General features: G+C 55.0%; 2 protein-coding genes across 2 annotated transcripts; one reads left to right on the top strand and one right to left on the bottom strand.

The window, feature by feature from the left end:
* Positions 1-197: 197 nt before the first annotated feature.
* MONBRDRAFT_25910 (uncharacterized protein) lies at positions 198-2,973 on the top strand (the record flags this gene model as incomplete). Its single annotated transcript, XM_001746374.1, has 8 exons — positions 198-450; positions 593-741; positions 866-932; positions 1,002-1,397; positions 1,585-1,924; positions 2,190-2,346; positions 2,424-2,731; positions 2,808-2,973. 8 exons carry the CDS (start codon positions 198-200, stop codon positions 2,971-2,973), a joined length of 1,836 nt encoding a protein of 611 aa, XP_001746426.1.
* A 415-nt stretch (positions 2,974-3,388) lies between these two features.
* On the bottom strand, positions 3,389-16,340 carry MONBRDRAFT_25909 (uncharacterized protein; the record flags this gene model as incomplete). The annotated part of the gene is made up of 37 exons (XM_001746255.1): positions 3,389-3,902; positions 4,067-4,336; positions 4,503-4,577; positions 4,677-4,805; positions 4,942-5,067; positions 5,261-5,373; positions 5,462-5,527; positions 5,655-5,716; positions 5,892-6,001; positions 6,145-6,245; positions 6,363-6,495; positions 6,626-6,790; positions 6,858-6,929; positions 7,026-7,242; positions 7,332-7,416; positions 7,505-7,600; positions 7,687-7,877; positions 7,964-8,032; positions 8,128-8,149; positions 8,286-8,318; positions 8,400-8,537; positions 9,166-9,231; positions 9,347-10,282; positions 10,401-10,979; positions 11,667-11,865; positions 12,485-12,576; positions 12,718-13,019; positions 13,113-13,236; positions 13,350-14,500; positions 14,591-14,632; positions 14,781-14,947; positions 15,011-15,150; positions 15,251-15,367; positions 15,493-15,568; positions 15,668-15,743; positions 15,902-16,012; positions 16,175-16,340. 37 exons carry the CDS (start codon positions 16,338-16,340, stop codon positions 3,389-3,391), a joined length of 7,131 nt encoding a protein of 2,376 aa, XP_001746307.1.
* Positions 16,341-16,553: the final 213 nt, after the last annotated feature.

The following is a 16,553-nucleotide window of genomic DNA, read 5'->3' as shown; positions in this document are numbered from 1 at the left end:
CTCTCTCTCTCTCTCTCTCTCTCTCTCTCTCTCTCTCTCTCTCTCTCTCTCTCTCTCTCTCTCTCTCTCTCGTAAATTTTTTCTCTCAAGCATTCGGTGGAGCTTGAGGGCGACGGCCGCGGAGGTGGGGCAGAGAGCATCAGTGGGCTGGTTGGTGCTTGAGCGTTGTTTGAGCGGGTTGGCGGGTACTTGCAGCCATGGCGGAGACTTGGGAGATTGGCCTGTTCATTGCGGGACTGATTCTTTTCGGGCTGCTGAGTGCGTGGGCGTTTTACCTGACCAGCGATGAGTATCGCCTGCGTCGCAAGCGACGCCAGCTGGGGTACGAGGAAGACCAGGGCTCGATCTTCGGGCTCCTCTGTGCCCTGTGCATTGGGCCTGTCAACCGCTCTCGCTGGGAACGCCAGCATAAGCAATTTCGTACCCCCGACTATGGCAAACCGGACAAAGGTCGGCCCGCTGCTTTCAGCCACGCCCCCTTCAGCCTCGTCCATGCCAGGCGTGCTGGAAGCCTGCTGGTTTTGTTGGCCTCATCATGGCGCCCATTCTTTGTGCCATATGCTGTGATTGTAATGCTCCCCTCACGTTGTAGATTGGCAAAAGGTGCGGCCTAGCGACGAACCAGGCCAGGAGTGGCAGCTGTTGCCCCGCGGCGACGTGCAGGCTGATGGCAAAAGACTCGCCACATCAAAGCCGGCGCCGCCCATGGCCGACGTCGCTATCGCTGAGGAAAACAAAGAGGTATGGGATTCGCGCAAGGATCTCCCATCTCGCTGGCTACGTTGCACTGCCCAATTCGCCTATGCGTGTGCCATTAGCACCCTGCGCTCAGCTTCGCACCCCCTCTTGTCCTCTATCGCATCAGGACTCGGATGACGAGCAACATGATGGAATCTACCCTGCAGCAGCCCCTGCACCGTCTAAACTACCCCGTACGCTGCCGCTTGACCGCCGTCGCGCTTTGACCTTTGTCCCTCGCCTCACGCCTCCCATCTCTGCAGCTGCTCGTTCCATCTCCAAGCTGGCCATACCAGACTCAGATGCTCCTGCGGCGGCACCGCCAGCCCCCGCGAGCTCTGCCCCCGATGTGGCAGCCAAAGCTCGTGAAGCAGTTGCACGAGCCCAGTTGCACATGCGGGCCATCGAATTTGCACCTGCTGAAGCGATTCGTCCTCCAACCAGCTATTCACGCCCCCTGTCCACGGCGCAATTGGCCAGCGTGGTTCACAACATGACCATCACCTCACTTCAAGATGACTTTCGCACTTTGCCCTTGCATCTGGCCTCGTCCAAGAGCCTGGGCGAACATCTCCTGCGAGAACTTCGCGAGCCTCGCATCCTACCCTCTGTTACCACACGCATCCAGCTCGATCGCCCCCCAGGCGCAAAAATCTCTGGTGCGTTTACCCCCCGGGATCAGCTCTAAAACCTTTGATACTCCAGTCCCGACCGGACCTGTCTTTCGTGATACCTGGCACCATACTTGACTGGCCACATCAAGCCTCCGTTGCGTGCCCCAATCTCACCGCATTGCTCCTTCTCCGCCAATCCGCCCCCGCTGGATGCCTGTGCGCATGTCCATAGGTTTCATCAATGCCAACGCTGTGCGGGGGTTTCAGGGCAATCCAATGAGATTTATCGTCACCCAAGCGCCCCTATCGGGCTTTGAGAGCGGTCGCGTTGGCACTCAAGTGGCCTTCTGGTCCATGGTGTACCAGTACCAGGCCCCAGTCGTCATCATGCTCATCGAGCCCCAGCCTCACCGCTGCACCCGATACTGGCCTGTTCCTGACGGCAATCTCCGCTCGGGTCCATTCGAGGTTCGCCATCATGGATTTGACAAGCACAGAGGCTTCCTCGTATCATCCCTCAGCCTGACTTTGCGCGGAAAGACGCATCGTTTCCAGCACATCTGCCTTTCAGGGTAAGTATTGGTCACTCTGTTGTCGTTCGTTTCTTTCTTTGTGTGTGTGTGTGTGTGTGTGTGTGTGTGTGTGTGTGTGTGTGTGTGTGTGTGTGTGTGTGTGTGTGTGTGTGTGTGTGTGTGTGTGTGTGTGTGTGTGTGTGTGTGTGTGTGTATTTCTGTCTCCCCTATCAATGCTGAGCTCTGCCACACGTCAAGCACCAGACAGGCACCAGATGCTCGTCTTGCCCCAAGTCTTTCCTCATCATTCTTTGCGGCTCAATAGTTGGAATGAGCACGGCCTACCCCGGTCGTCCAAGAGCGTCATCGCCCTCCTGCGATACTTGCGCAACCTCAAAGTGCGAGGGCCCATCGTGGTTCACGATGATCGGGGCCTTGGACCCTCTGGTGTCTTTGTGGCCTCTGACTACTGCATTGATCAAGTATGTGCCCGATTGCAACGAGCTCAGATGTGCCTGCCACAACCAGCTCAATTTATTGCTGTTTTTGCTGTTCGAAGGCCCAAGCAGGAAAGGTGGACGTGATGCAAGCCGTCTACACACTGCGCCAGGATCGTGCCGCGCTGGTCGAGTCACGTGCCGAATATCAGTACATTCATCGCCTTGTACTCGGCTATTTAGATGGCAAAGACCAAAAGGGGGCAGCTGTGGCAAGCAACGCTGCTGCTCAACCTCCGCCCAAGACTAAAGCCATGCCTTCTGATATGCGTGTCAAACCTCAACCCTCCAAACCTGTGTCGTCAAGTGACCCGGCCTCAGCTGTACCTGAACCGGATCATGCCCCGCCGTCCTATCAACCAGCACCCAGGTTGGATCAGGCACTCTCAGCTTTATTCTTCGAGATTTGGCGCTTTGTGCTCATGCATCGTGGCTCTCATGCACAGGTACGGCAATGCCGAAACAGCGGACCATGGTGTTAATCGAGTCACTCGTAGGCCGAGTGAGGAGTCAAGCTTCTCCAACATTGCGCAGCGCGTAGGAGCAGGCAAAACTCAAAGGCAGTATGATGTTGACCACCTCGGCAAGGCCCCCACCTTACCAGAGCACTGAAAAGGGCCTCACACTGCGATCGCCGGCTTTTTGCCGCGCCGCTCCATGCGAGATATGGGAAGAATGCCTGCACAACTACCACCGTGTATGGAAACAATAATAATCGTCGTTAACTAAAAGTCTCAATTGTTGAAATCCAATTATCTTGTCGCTGTCATCGAGCCTCTTTCAATTTTGCATATTTTTGGAAAAAGACGTTATGGATGAACATAGCTATCGCGACAACGCCTGTGCTGATTACATTCTAACGTTGAAGGATAGTTGAGGCTGCCCTGAATGTGTTCTAATCAAACTCGATCGAGTGCAAGTAACAAGCCGAGCCTTTCAAAAAATCAAGCAAAAAATCCGAATTTTATGGTGTGCGCCAGATGTTGATTCGATTCATGATTTCCAATTAGCATGCCATGGGCCAGATTCAAACGTGGCTCTTCTTGGTCGTTTGTGTGTCAGATGCGTTAGATAGTCTCTTGCCACGAGAATGTGCTGCCTGCTCCGTTTTCGGTTCTTCAACAAATTCAATGTCACTATCGCTTCCTTGATCCTTGTTGCTGCGCGCTTGTGACGTAGTGGGCGATGAAGGTCCGGGCTCGTGCAGCGAGGTCTGCAATTGTGAGGGCGAGATGTGCACATCGGGCAACAAATCGGTTGGCGCCGGCGCGGGCTCGGGTTCCCGACTTTCAGAGTCAGGCGTCTGGTCCATCATGTCATTGTCTTCTGACCAAAAAACGCCTGTCTTTGCTATTTCAGGCGTCGTTGAGCGCGGGGGTACAGCGGGCTCCACCAGTTTGGGTGGCTCCTCTGATTCTGTACATTTATCGTCAGTCGCTCGGTCCTCGTTATCGCTGACCGCTGCACTTTCATCAGCACCAGCCGCGGCATTTGCCGCGTGGAGCTCGGCACTTCGCATTTCTATTGCGTCCAGAATGAGCCTGCTCGTGTTGGTTGCAAAGACACGTGTGAGAGGATGTGAAATGCGAGCTGACCAAGTGCAATGGCATCATACGACCAATAGCAACTAGATGCAGTCCACTTATCGCTCAACAGGACAACGCCACAACTCGACGAATCAAGGCGCTGTGGGTGACAAACTCACTTTGATATCTTGGACCGCTTTTTCGCGATGCGAGAGTGTGGAAACCAGTCGAGAGCTTCGTAGCGCGAGTCGCTCAAAGGGTATTCGAGCAGACCCATGGGCTCCTCAAGAAATCGTTCCACATATTGCAACACGAATACACCACAGTCACATGAATTGGACTGCTGAGGCACGCTCATCTGAACAACGGGCATTTCCAAATAGTTGCGTTCCTCCCGCTGTGACTGAGCCAGACCAGAGCTTTGATCCTTCCACAATGCCTGCAGGTACCTAACATCCGGAGACGAAGCATAAGAGAGAGAGAGAGAGAGAGAGAGAGAGAGAGAGAGAGAGAGAGAGAGAGAGAGAGAGAGAGAGAGAGAGAGAGAGAGAGAGAGAGCTTTAAGTGTAAAGAAATTATGAACCGACTAAGCAGGTATGATCAATGACAACTCACTGGCTGATGTGCTTGGGAGCAGCTTTGTGGCTACTTTGCAGGGAATCAAACACCAGAATGCAAGGCGCGCGCTCACTAAAAACACGTCAGGGGAGCACGTGAGCGCAAAGGAGCGAGCGGATGTAGGAGTACCAACAAACCAGTGCGGCAAAAAAATGGCTGCACTCAACGTACGACATGCCCAGCTTTCTAGCAGCAGCAGGACTGGACTTGGCGCTTGACGATTTGGATGCATAAGATTTGGCAGAGCCTTTGCGCCGACGCTCTGTTAGGCGTAGCGCAGTTGAGTCGCGATCGAAGAGCCTGCTATGGGTAAAATGGCAAAACATCATTCCACGTTTGTCATTGAGAAGATCAAACTTGCTCATGATGCAGCCCAATTGAGCTTTTGCCAACCGGCTTTTCATTCGCGTCTGGGAACACAGCGCTTTCGTCTTACTTGACAGGAGACGGAAGCAGCACATCTTCGGATGACGATGTTGGATTGGCGTTCTCGTCCATGCTCTTGGCATGTTGCTGCTGCGGCGGGTCACCACCTTGACTTTGCGTTGAGGGGGAGGAACACCTGAACAGACACCAAATCAAAAGCATGAACGAGAGCGGTTCTTTGGTTTGGAAAAATCGCCTCAAAATCAAACTCTCACTCCTGCCGCCGACTGGTTGGTCTCCAGTGTGGGGCTGCAAAAAAAACAAAAAAATGTGGAAAATGTTCCCTCCGTTCCCCTTGAGGTCCCAATGCCAAATTTGGATGGACTTACTGGCTTGGCTCCTGATGGGGCTCTCCTTTCAACTGCTCTTCATCATGCGAGGTGTCCAGGCTGATGGGTAGAGTCTCAAACGCCTCGCGCAGCTTGTCTGGCGAAGTTGAAGACTGCAATGTCAATGCAAAGGGGGGCGGGGGGACGTTCAGCAAGGCGGCGCTCGGTTGGCCATGGCCTGATATTGTTGCGTCGACTTACTGTGGTCCGATATAAAGTTTTCGAAGGTTCGTCCAAAGGCTTGCGCCCTGCAGGGCGCCCAGGCATCTATGGTTTGCAAAGATAGATACCACCACGTAAGGTTAGGTGCACAATTTGTGCCATCATTTTCACGGGGAAGCAAAGGGGCAGTGGCACGAGGACAAAGCCACTTTGAGATACGTGAGCGCCGCACCATGCTCAATAAGCGGTGCGCTTCACTGGGGCATTTGGCCTTCTCTTCGTCCTCATCCTCCGCTAAATTTTGGAAATATAATGGCGTAATGCAGGACCGTCAACATTGCAGGGACACAGTCCGGTGACAGGTTATCAAGCAGGCAAATCAGTCATGCAAGGTCCAGGGAAGAGGGGATGCGAGATGAGCCGAATGACGTGGCTGGCAACCACATTGCCAAGATGCAAATGAACTGACATATCGTCACCACTGGTTTATTCTTCCCGCGAGCCGGGGCAGTTGAATCCACTTGGCTTGTGTCCGTGACCATATGCGGGTAGCACACGATCATCAAGTACCAATGGGCACTGGCAAGGTCAAGTATATAGGTATGAATGAGCGTGGGCATTTGACAGTGGAAAAGAAAAAGCGGTCATCGGTAGATGGAGAAGAAAACGAAGGCAGATTGGCGGGACAGGTGCAGTGGAACAACATGTTTCAAGCAACTTACAACTCATTGACGGGAACCACGATAAAGTCCTTGTTCAAGAGATCCACCTTCCGCGTCCAACGTTTAACGCTTTCGTAGCCAGAAGTGGTATTTTTACCGCGCTATGTGTCAGCCCCGCGTGAATGTCAGAATGCATCACACACGCATGCGGTATTGTGTTTTTTAAAGCTCAAATGGTCTTCACTACGCTTCGATCGCTGAGCGCGGCGAATGAATACCTTGGTGAGGCGGCCGTAGAAGAACGTATTAAACATGTGGACACGTTGTGCTTGCTCAGCCGTGATGCGAGAGTTCAAATGCTTGAGATAGAAATTAATGATGTTGTCGTTCAGAAACTCTCCTTCGTTGAGCCTGCACAAAGTTTGCAATCCGCATATATTGCAAGGTGAGGAGTGTTGCAGGATGCCAAAGCGCCGCGACTAGCCACTTTATGAGCCAGGGATTTGGCGCAGCACCTTCAGCACCATGTACGAGGACTGACCGATTGAGATCGCCCTGGGTGAAAGTGAAGCTGCCGCCGCCACAAGTGCAGGTCCCCAGGACTTGGGGGTCATCCACGTTGGCTCGCTGGCGTCGCGCCTCGGATCGTGTTCTTAGCGAAGAGCGACGGGGCTCGACAAAGGCATCGACTTTTGCAGCTGCAGGGCTGTGTGAGGCAAATGGGTTAGTGAGTTTTTGACTGTGTATGACTCACGCGGTGGCTCATGGCAGACCTGGTGCTCGAGCTGACTGCATCATCGTCGTCAAGCTCAATGCATTCGGGAGTCTCAGCAGCGGCCTTCAGTCTGGGCAGACGATATACGCGTGTGAACACAGTGAATTATACGTCGCAACAATGTCAAGCCAAAGAGCTTTCGCTGCATGCCTTTGATCAGACTCACTTGAGCAGGGGCTTTCTGGAGCGCCGACGCGAGTCACGTGATGACCGTGCGGGCTCATGTTCGGGGTCTCTGAAATTGGATTGCAGCTTAGCATAAGGCAGGTTGTTGGTAGTTCGGGGGATAAAGTTTGTTTTCTCGAGGGCCGCCTTGAACTCATCGATTCGCTTGCGCTTATCAATGGGCTTCCACTCGACATAGAGCAGGCGCTTCCGTTTCGCTGATGAGTCACAAACCGCATGGCATGATGGGCATGAGCAAACGTTGGCCGCTGTGAACACATGCACGTCATCTGTTTTTCTGTCGCACCAGGACTATTTGTCGCCATGTTCAAAGGCTTCGAGCTGGCGTGCAGCTTGATCAAGACATAAAAGTCGCTGCCATCATCTGCAATCTGAAAATCGGTCACACACGCGCATGTCACAAAAGAGCTGTTGGCAGGGGTGGCATCTAGGAGGCCGGCAGTGCATTTCCTCTTGTACCTGAAACTGGGAGATGTCCTCACAGTGAATCTCCCAGCTTTTGTCGTTGCTACAAGTCAAGACTAGCGACTGCCCTCCACGGATCTGCGCACGGATCTGTGCACACCCATCCGTCCGGCGAGCAGATGTTGAGTGACGCGGAAGTTTATAGGATAGAGCTGAACGATGAGTTAGGGCCTCACCTCGACCTTGCGTAGCGTGAGCTCACAATCCACGGTGCACAATTGCGCAAGGGGTTGCATGTCGCATTCATAGTTGATTTTCGAGGATGTTTGTCGATTGGGGACGGGGCTGACTGGTTTGCGCGGGGATGGGTGGAGCCAGCCTAGCGCCTCGCGCTGATGGTGAGGATTCCTGAGTCGGCCTCTGCTGGCTAAGAAAAGTGCACACCATTTCCAATGATTTACCGTTAGGCTCGTGAACGCTGAAGCGGGGAGGGGTCTGCAATTCATCACGTACTAGTGCCCCTGGCGATGGCGCGGCTGCCTTTTGACGGTGATTGCCTCTGCCGATTGGCATAGATGCGATCTAGATGGGATTGAAATGCATTTTCAAAGTGGGACTATCAAATGACGGTGCACGTAACATCTGGGCGGGCAGTTCTCTGAGCTAGGACAACTGACCTCCAACGTCCGCATTGTCGGGCTGCCGAGGCCAAGGTAAGCAGGTCATCATGGTCAAGGTAAGCCAGCGCGGGGTGATGCAGTGGTGAACACAGTGCAGTCAAGAGATGCGCGAGGTCTATGTGGGAGAGGTAGATGGCGGTTCGCGGATGACTCACCGTCCGGATGATTTTGTCGCCGAGCCTTGGACGCTATCGAGCACAGTCATTTTGGTGAGAGACGAAAAGCCCAATCAAGGGGTTGAACACAAGGTGGGTGTTAAACACACTGACCGAAGACATCTTTGCTGTCGGCTGAGAAAATGGCCGGGGACTCAGCTGGGGCCGAGACAGGGGCCCTCGGCCTGATGGCGCTAAAACTTGTGATTCAACAGTGCTTAACACATGGCCTGAGGTAGCTCGTGAGCCAAGCTACGCAGATGAACACGCGTTGATGAGCATGAGGGTGCGGCGACTAGATCTGCCAGAGCCTGATGTTCTTTTACACTCCCATACCGCCTGATCCAGGCTCCAGCACAGCTCCAGCACAGCCTCAGCACAGCACAGCACAGCACAGCCCCAGCACAGCCTCAGAGCAGTGGAGGTGCAGGTTCAAACAGGACCGAAAAACAGAGTGTTTAAAATACAGAGTGTGACTTAAAATTATGTTCATGCGTGATTTCTTTTTTTTTTGGTTCGTTGGACGCGCCCTCCTCACTTCTCCACAACGGTCCGAGGAGGGATGGGCTGGGGAAGAGGTGGGTAAGCGCCAATAATCATTTTCGATTGGAGGTCAGTTTCTCGACTTTTTATGTGACAGGGGCTACACCGTGTTCTTGATTGTAAAGTGTGAGTTTGGACTCAACCCTTGGTGGCTGCAAACCGCCAGCGCTGCTCGGATTGCTGCGCATCACACGTTGCCAGCTGACGGCACGGGGGAAAAGGCGGATAGGCAAGAGTCTGGATGAGGGGCGGCGAGCGTAGTACTTCCGGACAATGATCCATGAGTTACACCAAGGGCGGCGACCAATGAAAGCCACGAATGGCCCAACCCACACACCTTGACAAAGCCACCTTCCGCCACGCCTTGTCGGGACAGACAGCGCCCATCGCGTTGATTGCGCAGCTGCAAGCGAAGTGCCACGAACAAATGAGGTTGAGAAGATTGTGTGCAGACTGAAAGCAGCGCTGTGAGCCGGCCTGAGTTTGTGGTGTTCCGTGAAGGCGGGCCAAGCACGTACCAAGCCCTCTGCGGTTAGTTCCCACTTCATGTTCGGGGGCGAGTCCCCCTCCTCGGGGCAGGACCGCATGGTCACATCGTCAGCATTGCGCGTGGTGTGTTCGCCGACGCAGGCGTCCTCGTGCGCCAATTCACCATTGTGGGACAGCGTCCACAATTGATTTCCACCCAGGCCATGGCATCGGTACAGAGCCACGGCATGGCCCACACTCTTGCCAGCCGAGTCGAGGCAAAAGCCACCACTTTGCACCTGTCCTTCACCTACGGGGTTGGGGTCGGGTACGCGCAACTCTGGGTATACGTTGTCCAGATACCATTTAAAAGGTTTGCAGTGTAAGTCCTCCCGAAGTTTCTGGCGCTCTGAAATGTCCCCAATGTCAATCTTGCGGGCCGCACTGCCTTTGCGGCTCTTGAAAAACTCGGCATATTCGTCCATCCACACTTCGGCGAGGCGCAGGCTGTTTCGTAGAAAGACGTGGCCCGAGCCACCTCCTGGGAAGGAATACGGGTGATGTTTGCGAAAGACATGTCCCACCCGACTACAGGGCATAATCTCGAGGCGCGCGCCGCACTGCCAGATGCGAAATGACATCTCCAGATTCTCTGCACCCCAAATGTCCATGCCCAAGTCGTAGGTACCAAGCTCGTAGAAGGTGGTGCGCTTCATAGCAAAGAGACCACCCGCCATTGTCGGACTCGCAATGGGGGCCGTCGGGTCACTGGATTGCTGCGAGCGGGGCACTGACTTCCATTTAAAGGTCAGACCCCAATCAAAACCACCGCGCACGACCGGGGAGGCAGAATAGCGAAAGTTGCTGTCACTGATGACGTCAATGATGGGTGTTACCACGTGAAGGGGATCTTCGTTGATGCGTTGCAGCAGTGGCTCGGCCCAGTCACGATTGACTTCAATGTGAGAGTCAAGGAAGCAGAGGACCTGGTGCAAGAGGAGCGGTTCACATGAGGGCAAGGTCAATGCGCAGGCTGCGCGGAACTCAAAAAAAAGAAAAAAAAAAAGAAAAAAAAGAAAACAAGCAGGTTGACGGTGGACGCACCTCGCCGGTGGCGGCATCGGCGCCGGCCGTGCGCGCACGAATGAGGCCTTGGCGGGATGGGAGTCGGATGTACTTGATCTTATCCATGGCTTTGATATCGGCGGGCAGCTCGTCATCAGAAGCATCGTCGACCAGGATGATTTCATGCAAGAGAGAAGGCGGGGTGCGAATGATGACGGAACGGATCGAGCGCAGGAGGGTCGAGCGTGCCTCGTTGTAAAACACAAAGATGACGGACATGTCTGGGAGGGTGGCGAGATCGTAGGTAAGAGCACGGCACTGCTTGTGACGCACGTCCGGTACGTCCCGGTTGCTGGGCAGGGAGTTGGACACCTTCTCGTCAAACGCATTCCGTTTCATGGCATCGGCAGGGCCATCATATGTGGTAATATCCCGAGGCGGGTTGGTGTCCCAACGTTCCCGGCCCGAAAGCATGGGCACCCGTGCGTTTTCTACATGGCGCTGCGCGCGGCGCCGCAGGATCTGATCCTGAACATTTGCCACCGTGGGCTTGACACCATCGCCGGTGCCCAACCCTTCATGCGGGAGGGTGCCACCTTCGTTGCCAGCCGAGTTCCACTGGCGCAGACAAAGAAAGATGACAAGACCCATGACCAGAGCGGCCAGGGTGCGCGGCAACGACCACCGCCGCAAACCCATGGTCGGTGCACTGCCGTCCTCCTTCTCCGCAACAACAACGACGGCCAACGACCACCAAGACCACCGCCAAGCCAACTCTTGGCCACTCTGACCACCACCAAGCAAGCCCGGAGTGCCCCTCCCAGAGGACAACGAACAACTAAAATCAAGATCAGATCCGACCGGAACTGATCTTGATCAGCGACCAGTCCCCGTCTGCGGCAGTGGTGGAATGCCAACACACACTCACACACACACTCACACGCTCAGTTTGTCTGACAAAGGTGATATCCATCCCTGTTTCCGACACAGACCTTTTTTTTTCTTTTTCACCATGTCAAGTCAATTAAAAAGAGGCAATCATCTGAGTACATGTGTGTGGCAGGGGTTTGTGCCCACATGTTCAATGGAGGCCACGTATTGTCAATAGTTTCGCCATTAGACAGAGGCAAAAGGAAAACAAAACGGCAGCCATACAGCGCTGATTATGACTGAGATGCCAAGCGTTTCTTCAGCTCCTGCACATGTGCGTTCGCCAAGCGTGAGTGTGGGTCGTGCAGACAAAATGGCGGGAGAGATGAAACGTCAGAGCAAGTGATCAAGGGTCATTGTAGGAACAGGACAGACCTTGTAGCGGGCAAATTCACGGGCTAACGGGGCTCTGTCGGCCGCCGAGCGTGGTTTGCGTTGATGCGTTTCTTCAAATTCAGTTTGAAACTTGAAGAGAATCTTTTGCAGTTGTTGCTTTTCCTGCAAGAGGGCCGCTTCGTCCTCGGGTGCCGTGTGCTCTTCATGCTGCCCCAACTCCTTGTTCTGGCCCTCACGCCTGGAACCAGACCCAGTGGTCGGGGTTGGTGGGGGGTCTGCGGTATCCTTTGAGGTGCGCCGCTTCCGAGGCTCCAGTGCAGTATTTTCCGCGGACCCCGTCATTGCTGTTGGCTCCACTTTTGTCAATTCTTGAGGGTCAGCGGGGCCTGACGCGCCAGTCAGTGGATGTTCTTCCGAAGCTCTGTCATCTGAGTGCCCCGGCCGAGCGTGCACGGCAGCTTCTGGTGCAGCCTGGGGCATTTCAGACGGCTGCTCTGGAGCTGACTCCGAACGCTTCTGCAGGCTTGATGGCGTGTCATCCGCAGTCGGCTCAGGTTGTTTTGGCGGCACTGCGTCAGTTGACATCGCATCTTTGCCTGCCTTTTGATCGGTTTGGGGTTCAGCTGACGGCCGACTCGAACGGCGTGGCTTTTTTGTGGCACCCTCTGCTGAAGGGGTCGCAGTAGCCACGTATTGTCGTAAAAACTTGTAACGAAGGTACAAGGCTCGTAGTTCTTGCTTGTCTGCCGGCTCGGGCTTTCTGTAGATATGTGGTTTGGAAAAAAAAAATAAATAAATAAAGGCGCTATGAGAAGAGCCGCCGTGCAAGTACCAAAAAAGGGACGTGGCTGACGCACCGTTTATGATGCTCCTTGAACAACTGCTCGAACCGAGCCAGCAATTTCTTGAGCCATGTCTTTTCTTGTGCCACTTGTGCAGCCGTCTTGCTCTAAAAAAAGCAAAAGCAAAGGCAAAAAAAATAAATAAAATCAAAATAAAGAATGCAGGAGCAAATAAGAATACAATCGCAGCAGACGGGTGAGCATTCGTCTGGCTGCAAACAATTTGGGCATCCAATCCAGTACTCTACCTCATCCTTGGCGGGCAAGCCTTGTTGTTGTTGCCATTCGGCATACACGCGCTGGTAGTCTGCCGAAGAGGATTCTAGTGTTAGACTGGTTTCGATCACGACGGGCTTTGACGGCGGTGCCGGTGCGGTGTCATCCTTGGGCGCGTCAGTCGTGGTAGCCTCGGTTGCGCTGTCCACGGGAGCTTGTGGTGCAGCTTCCACGGACGGCTCGGGTGCTGGTGCCTTGGCCTCTGACTGAGAGTGTGGTGCAGCGCTAGCAGCGGCCGCTGTGGCAGATGGCTCCTCAGACTGACTTTGAGAATCTATGCTCAGTCCAATGCAAAACCCCACCAGAACGGTCGCGAGGGTGAGTAGGCGTGAGAAACCGGCACCGTTAATCGCCAATAGAAACTGACCTGCTTTATACCACCGACGTAGAGCCTTGTATTGTCGCATGGTATGCGCAACGGGCTCGCGCTCAGGCCCTTTCGGCTTGCGGCCATGTTGTGCGTAAAAGTCTTTGTCAAAGGCTTGCACAATCTAAAGATGGTCCCAAATCGGCACAACAATTGTGAGCAGAGCATCGGGCCACTCTCGGGCAGGCAGATATGCGATGAGGTCCATGGTAGGGCAATTGAGGGCCTGAAACTAACGTGGCCGAGGCGGCGACTTTCCCGCTTGACGCGAGACAATAATGCCTCCGTTGCCGAATCACGCGGGGGTAAGTTGGCAACGTCCATCTCCACCGAGTCCGTCGAGTCACCAGCAGCAGAGCCTGCCCGAGGTTGAGGACCAACGTCGGATGCCGGTGCGGGAACCACGGGCGCTTCCGATGGAACAGCCGATGGCATGGGTTGAGTCGCTTCGACGGGTAGTTCAGACTTGGGTGGCAATGGTGGCTGATCCTCTGTGGTGTCGGATGTGGTGTGTTGCTCGAGGGCAGGTACGTCGACTAGAGACGGGGCCGGTGCATCCAGCTGTGGGCGCAACTGGGGGAGTGCGCTCTGAATGGTTGTAAAGCCAGACTCAAAGATGAAGCGACTCAGGCTGTTGTGCATGCGCTCCCGCAAGGAGCGACCTGGGGCTGTGGCTGGAGAAGCAGTGAGCAGGCTATGTCGAGCTGCTGGCTGACCCGTCACGCTGTCCGGAGTCAAAGGCACGTCCTCAGGGTCTGACATTGCGCGCTCTAGGGTGAGGATGTTAACTGGGTGTTGCCGTTCATTGATAGAGTTCATGGGCGAAGCACCTGGGGATACTGAAGAAAGCAACATGCCGGGCACGGGCAGATTCGTGCCATCGGCACCACCGCCTTCGTGGTGAAAAGCCGGGCTGCCGCTCACGTAGCGGGCCGAGTCAGGCCGTGAAGAGGCAAAGCTGGAGGCCGAGTCGGGCCGTTCGAGGTGATAAGGAGTCTGAGGTGACCGAAGTGCGTCAACAATGGTGAGGTTGGGTGGTCGCGATTTGCCCGATGCAGGCGTCTTTGGGGAGGGAGCAACGACCGCGACAGCCGGGGATTCCATTTCAGCCTCGGTCTCTGATGTGACTTCCGCGGCCTCGGTGGTTGAAGTGGCGGGGTGGGCATCGGGTCTGGGAGCGGGTCTGCGGGCAGGTTTTGGAGCGGGCTTCGGAGCGGCTCTGGGAGCAGGAATGGGGGCGACCACCTGCGACTCGTCATCCGAGTGATTGTGGTCCGAGTCATCCTCCTCATCGTCCACACCCGTGAGGGCCGCTTGCAGTTCAGCAGCAAGCTCATTAGCGGCTGCAGCTGGCTGCACATTGACTGGCTTGGGGACGGCCGGGGCTCCTGACGGAGACGCACGCGAATGGGATTTTGATTGCAGATGAGCGATGCAGGCTCAAGATGAAGGTAGTTGGTGCGGAAGGATGGGCATACCGGTGCTGCGTGGCATATTCGCATTCTCCTGTGAGAGCTCTTCTGTGAACAGTGGTCAAAGAGGCGGTGATGAGTTGACGTGCGCGCCTCACATTAGTATAAATCAAAGCTAGGGATTAGAGACCCCCCCCCCCCCCACTCCCCCTGCAACATGGCTGAGACCTCCCCTCCCCCCTGCAACATGGCCAACCTGGCTTGCGCGGTCCGAGAATAAATTCAAACATTTCAATGAGAAACTCAATGGGCTGGGCTGATTTCATGGTTCGCTGCAGGCTCTGCGCGGCATTGTCAGTGATGTCGTCGCTATCGAACATGCCGTTGAAAGCACAACATGATCGTTTGGCTGTGAGGGCACGGCTATGGCACGGGGGTAATGCGGCACGGGGGCAGAACGAGACACAAGGGCAACATCTTCTATACCGGATGAGATTAGGGGCAAAGACGGTGGCCAAATTTTTGCATGTCATTCGATTGACATTGCTGAAGAGGGAGACTTGGTAGAGGAAGCTGATAATAAACGTCAGAGTGGCCAGAGGCTGATCATCGAGCTGCAAGAGAATCTATGGGCGGGTTGAGTTGAGCATGTTGCGTGCCACGTGTTCGGGAACCGTGAGGCTGGAGGAAGGGTGATGTGGATGAGGCACGGTGTACTTGGGATACCTGGCGAAACTGTTGACAGGTGGTTTCGGGGCTGCTGTGGTTGATGCCAGCCTCTTGATGCGCTTGTACGAGTAGATCGCGGGTGGCGCTCGGAATAAGGGGTTCGGGCATCTCGCGCTAGGTAAGATGGGCGTTTGCAACAACACACAGCAGGGTGAGGAGGCGCCTCGCAGTAAGGGGTTCAACCTTGAGATGATCAGATTCAGGGATGTGGGAGCGGGATCGTGAAAGGGGCATCGTACCAGAAAGGCTTTGAGGAGGGCCCCTACAACATATTCGGTGGCTTCCTCGTACTCCTCGAAGCGCACATCACCGTTGCTGACCCAGTAAAAAGGTGGTCAGATTTAGGGACGACCCTTGAACGGCCGAAGGGGGCGGGGGGGGTCTTCAAGGTCAAGGACAATTGAGAGCACGCACCGATTAATGAGGCGCTTGAAGGCATCCTCCACATTTTTGGGGGCGCTCTTGCGAAAGATGCCTTCAGACTTGATGCCTGTCAATGTTGGTGTTGTTGTTGTGGTGTGGTGTGGTGTGGTGGCATTGATGGTGGAAGTGCCCACACAAGGGCCAATAGTCAATATGGGCAACGTGAAAAATCAAGAGACGAGAAGATGAGATTTTGGACGAGAGGGCGGGGAGCGAGCGGCTGACCGTTGGTGGAGGTGAGATAATCACGAATGCGAATGAGGAGGATGGGTATGAGGGAGGCGCCCTCAGTGCGGAGATCGGCCAGGGGCTGTCCAAAGACTTGTGCGGCTGAATCTGGAGGTTGATGCACGAGAGAGGGCATTTAGGGAGAGTGAGGGACCAAATGCCACGGACTCGTCCCTTCTTCTTCTGCTGGCGTTGCAAAACAAGGCGTGGGCCCACCGCCCGCCGGGAGCGAGGGGCGATCAGGAGGGCGGGACGAGCAGGCGGGCTGACTTTTGCGTTTGCCAAAGCCCAAAAAGCGGCCTGAGCGCGTGCGTGAGACGGAGAGGACGCTTTTAGTACGACCCGGGCGATGGCGCGCCGTCTCTGTTGGATCTCCGGGTGATTGGGTGGGGTCGGTCTTGACCTGCACCGCACTCTTCGAGGCGCAGATGGGCATCGTGGCCGTGAAAGGGAGACCTCAAAACCCCCGCCTGATCCACCCGATACTTGTGTCCAATCGCACGTATGTTCGTTATCTATGCGCCTGTACGTGGGCATCAAGCCCAGCCGTGGCCCCTCTCACTCGAGTCCCTGGTTGCGCTAGCAGTCCACGCCGGCCATTGGAGCGGCTCCACAGTCCAAACCGCGCGCGCGCGAGAGAGAGAGAGAG

This window comes from Monosiga brevicollis, genomic scaffold (genome assembly GCF_000002865.3).
Source record: "Monosiga brevicollis MX1 MONBRscaffold_12 genomic scaffold, whole genome shotgun sequence".
NCBI lineage: Eukaryota > Choanoflagellata > Craspedida > Salpingoecidae > Monosiga > Monosiga brevicollis.
The sequence above is the reverse complement of the archived record's forward strand: the minus strand, read 5'-3'. Positions and strand labels throughout refer to the sequence as shown.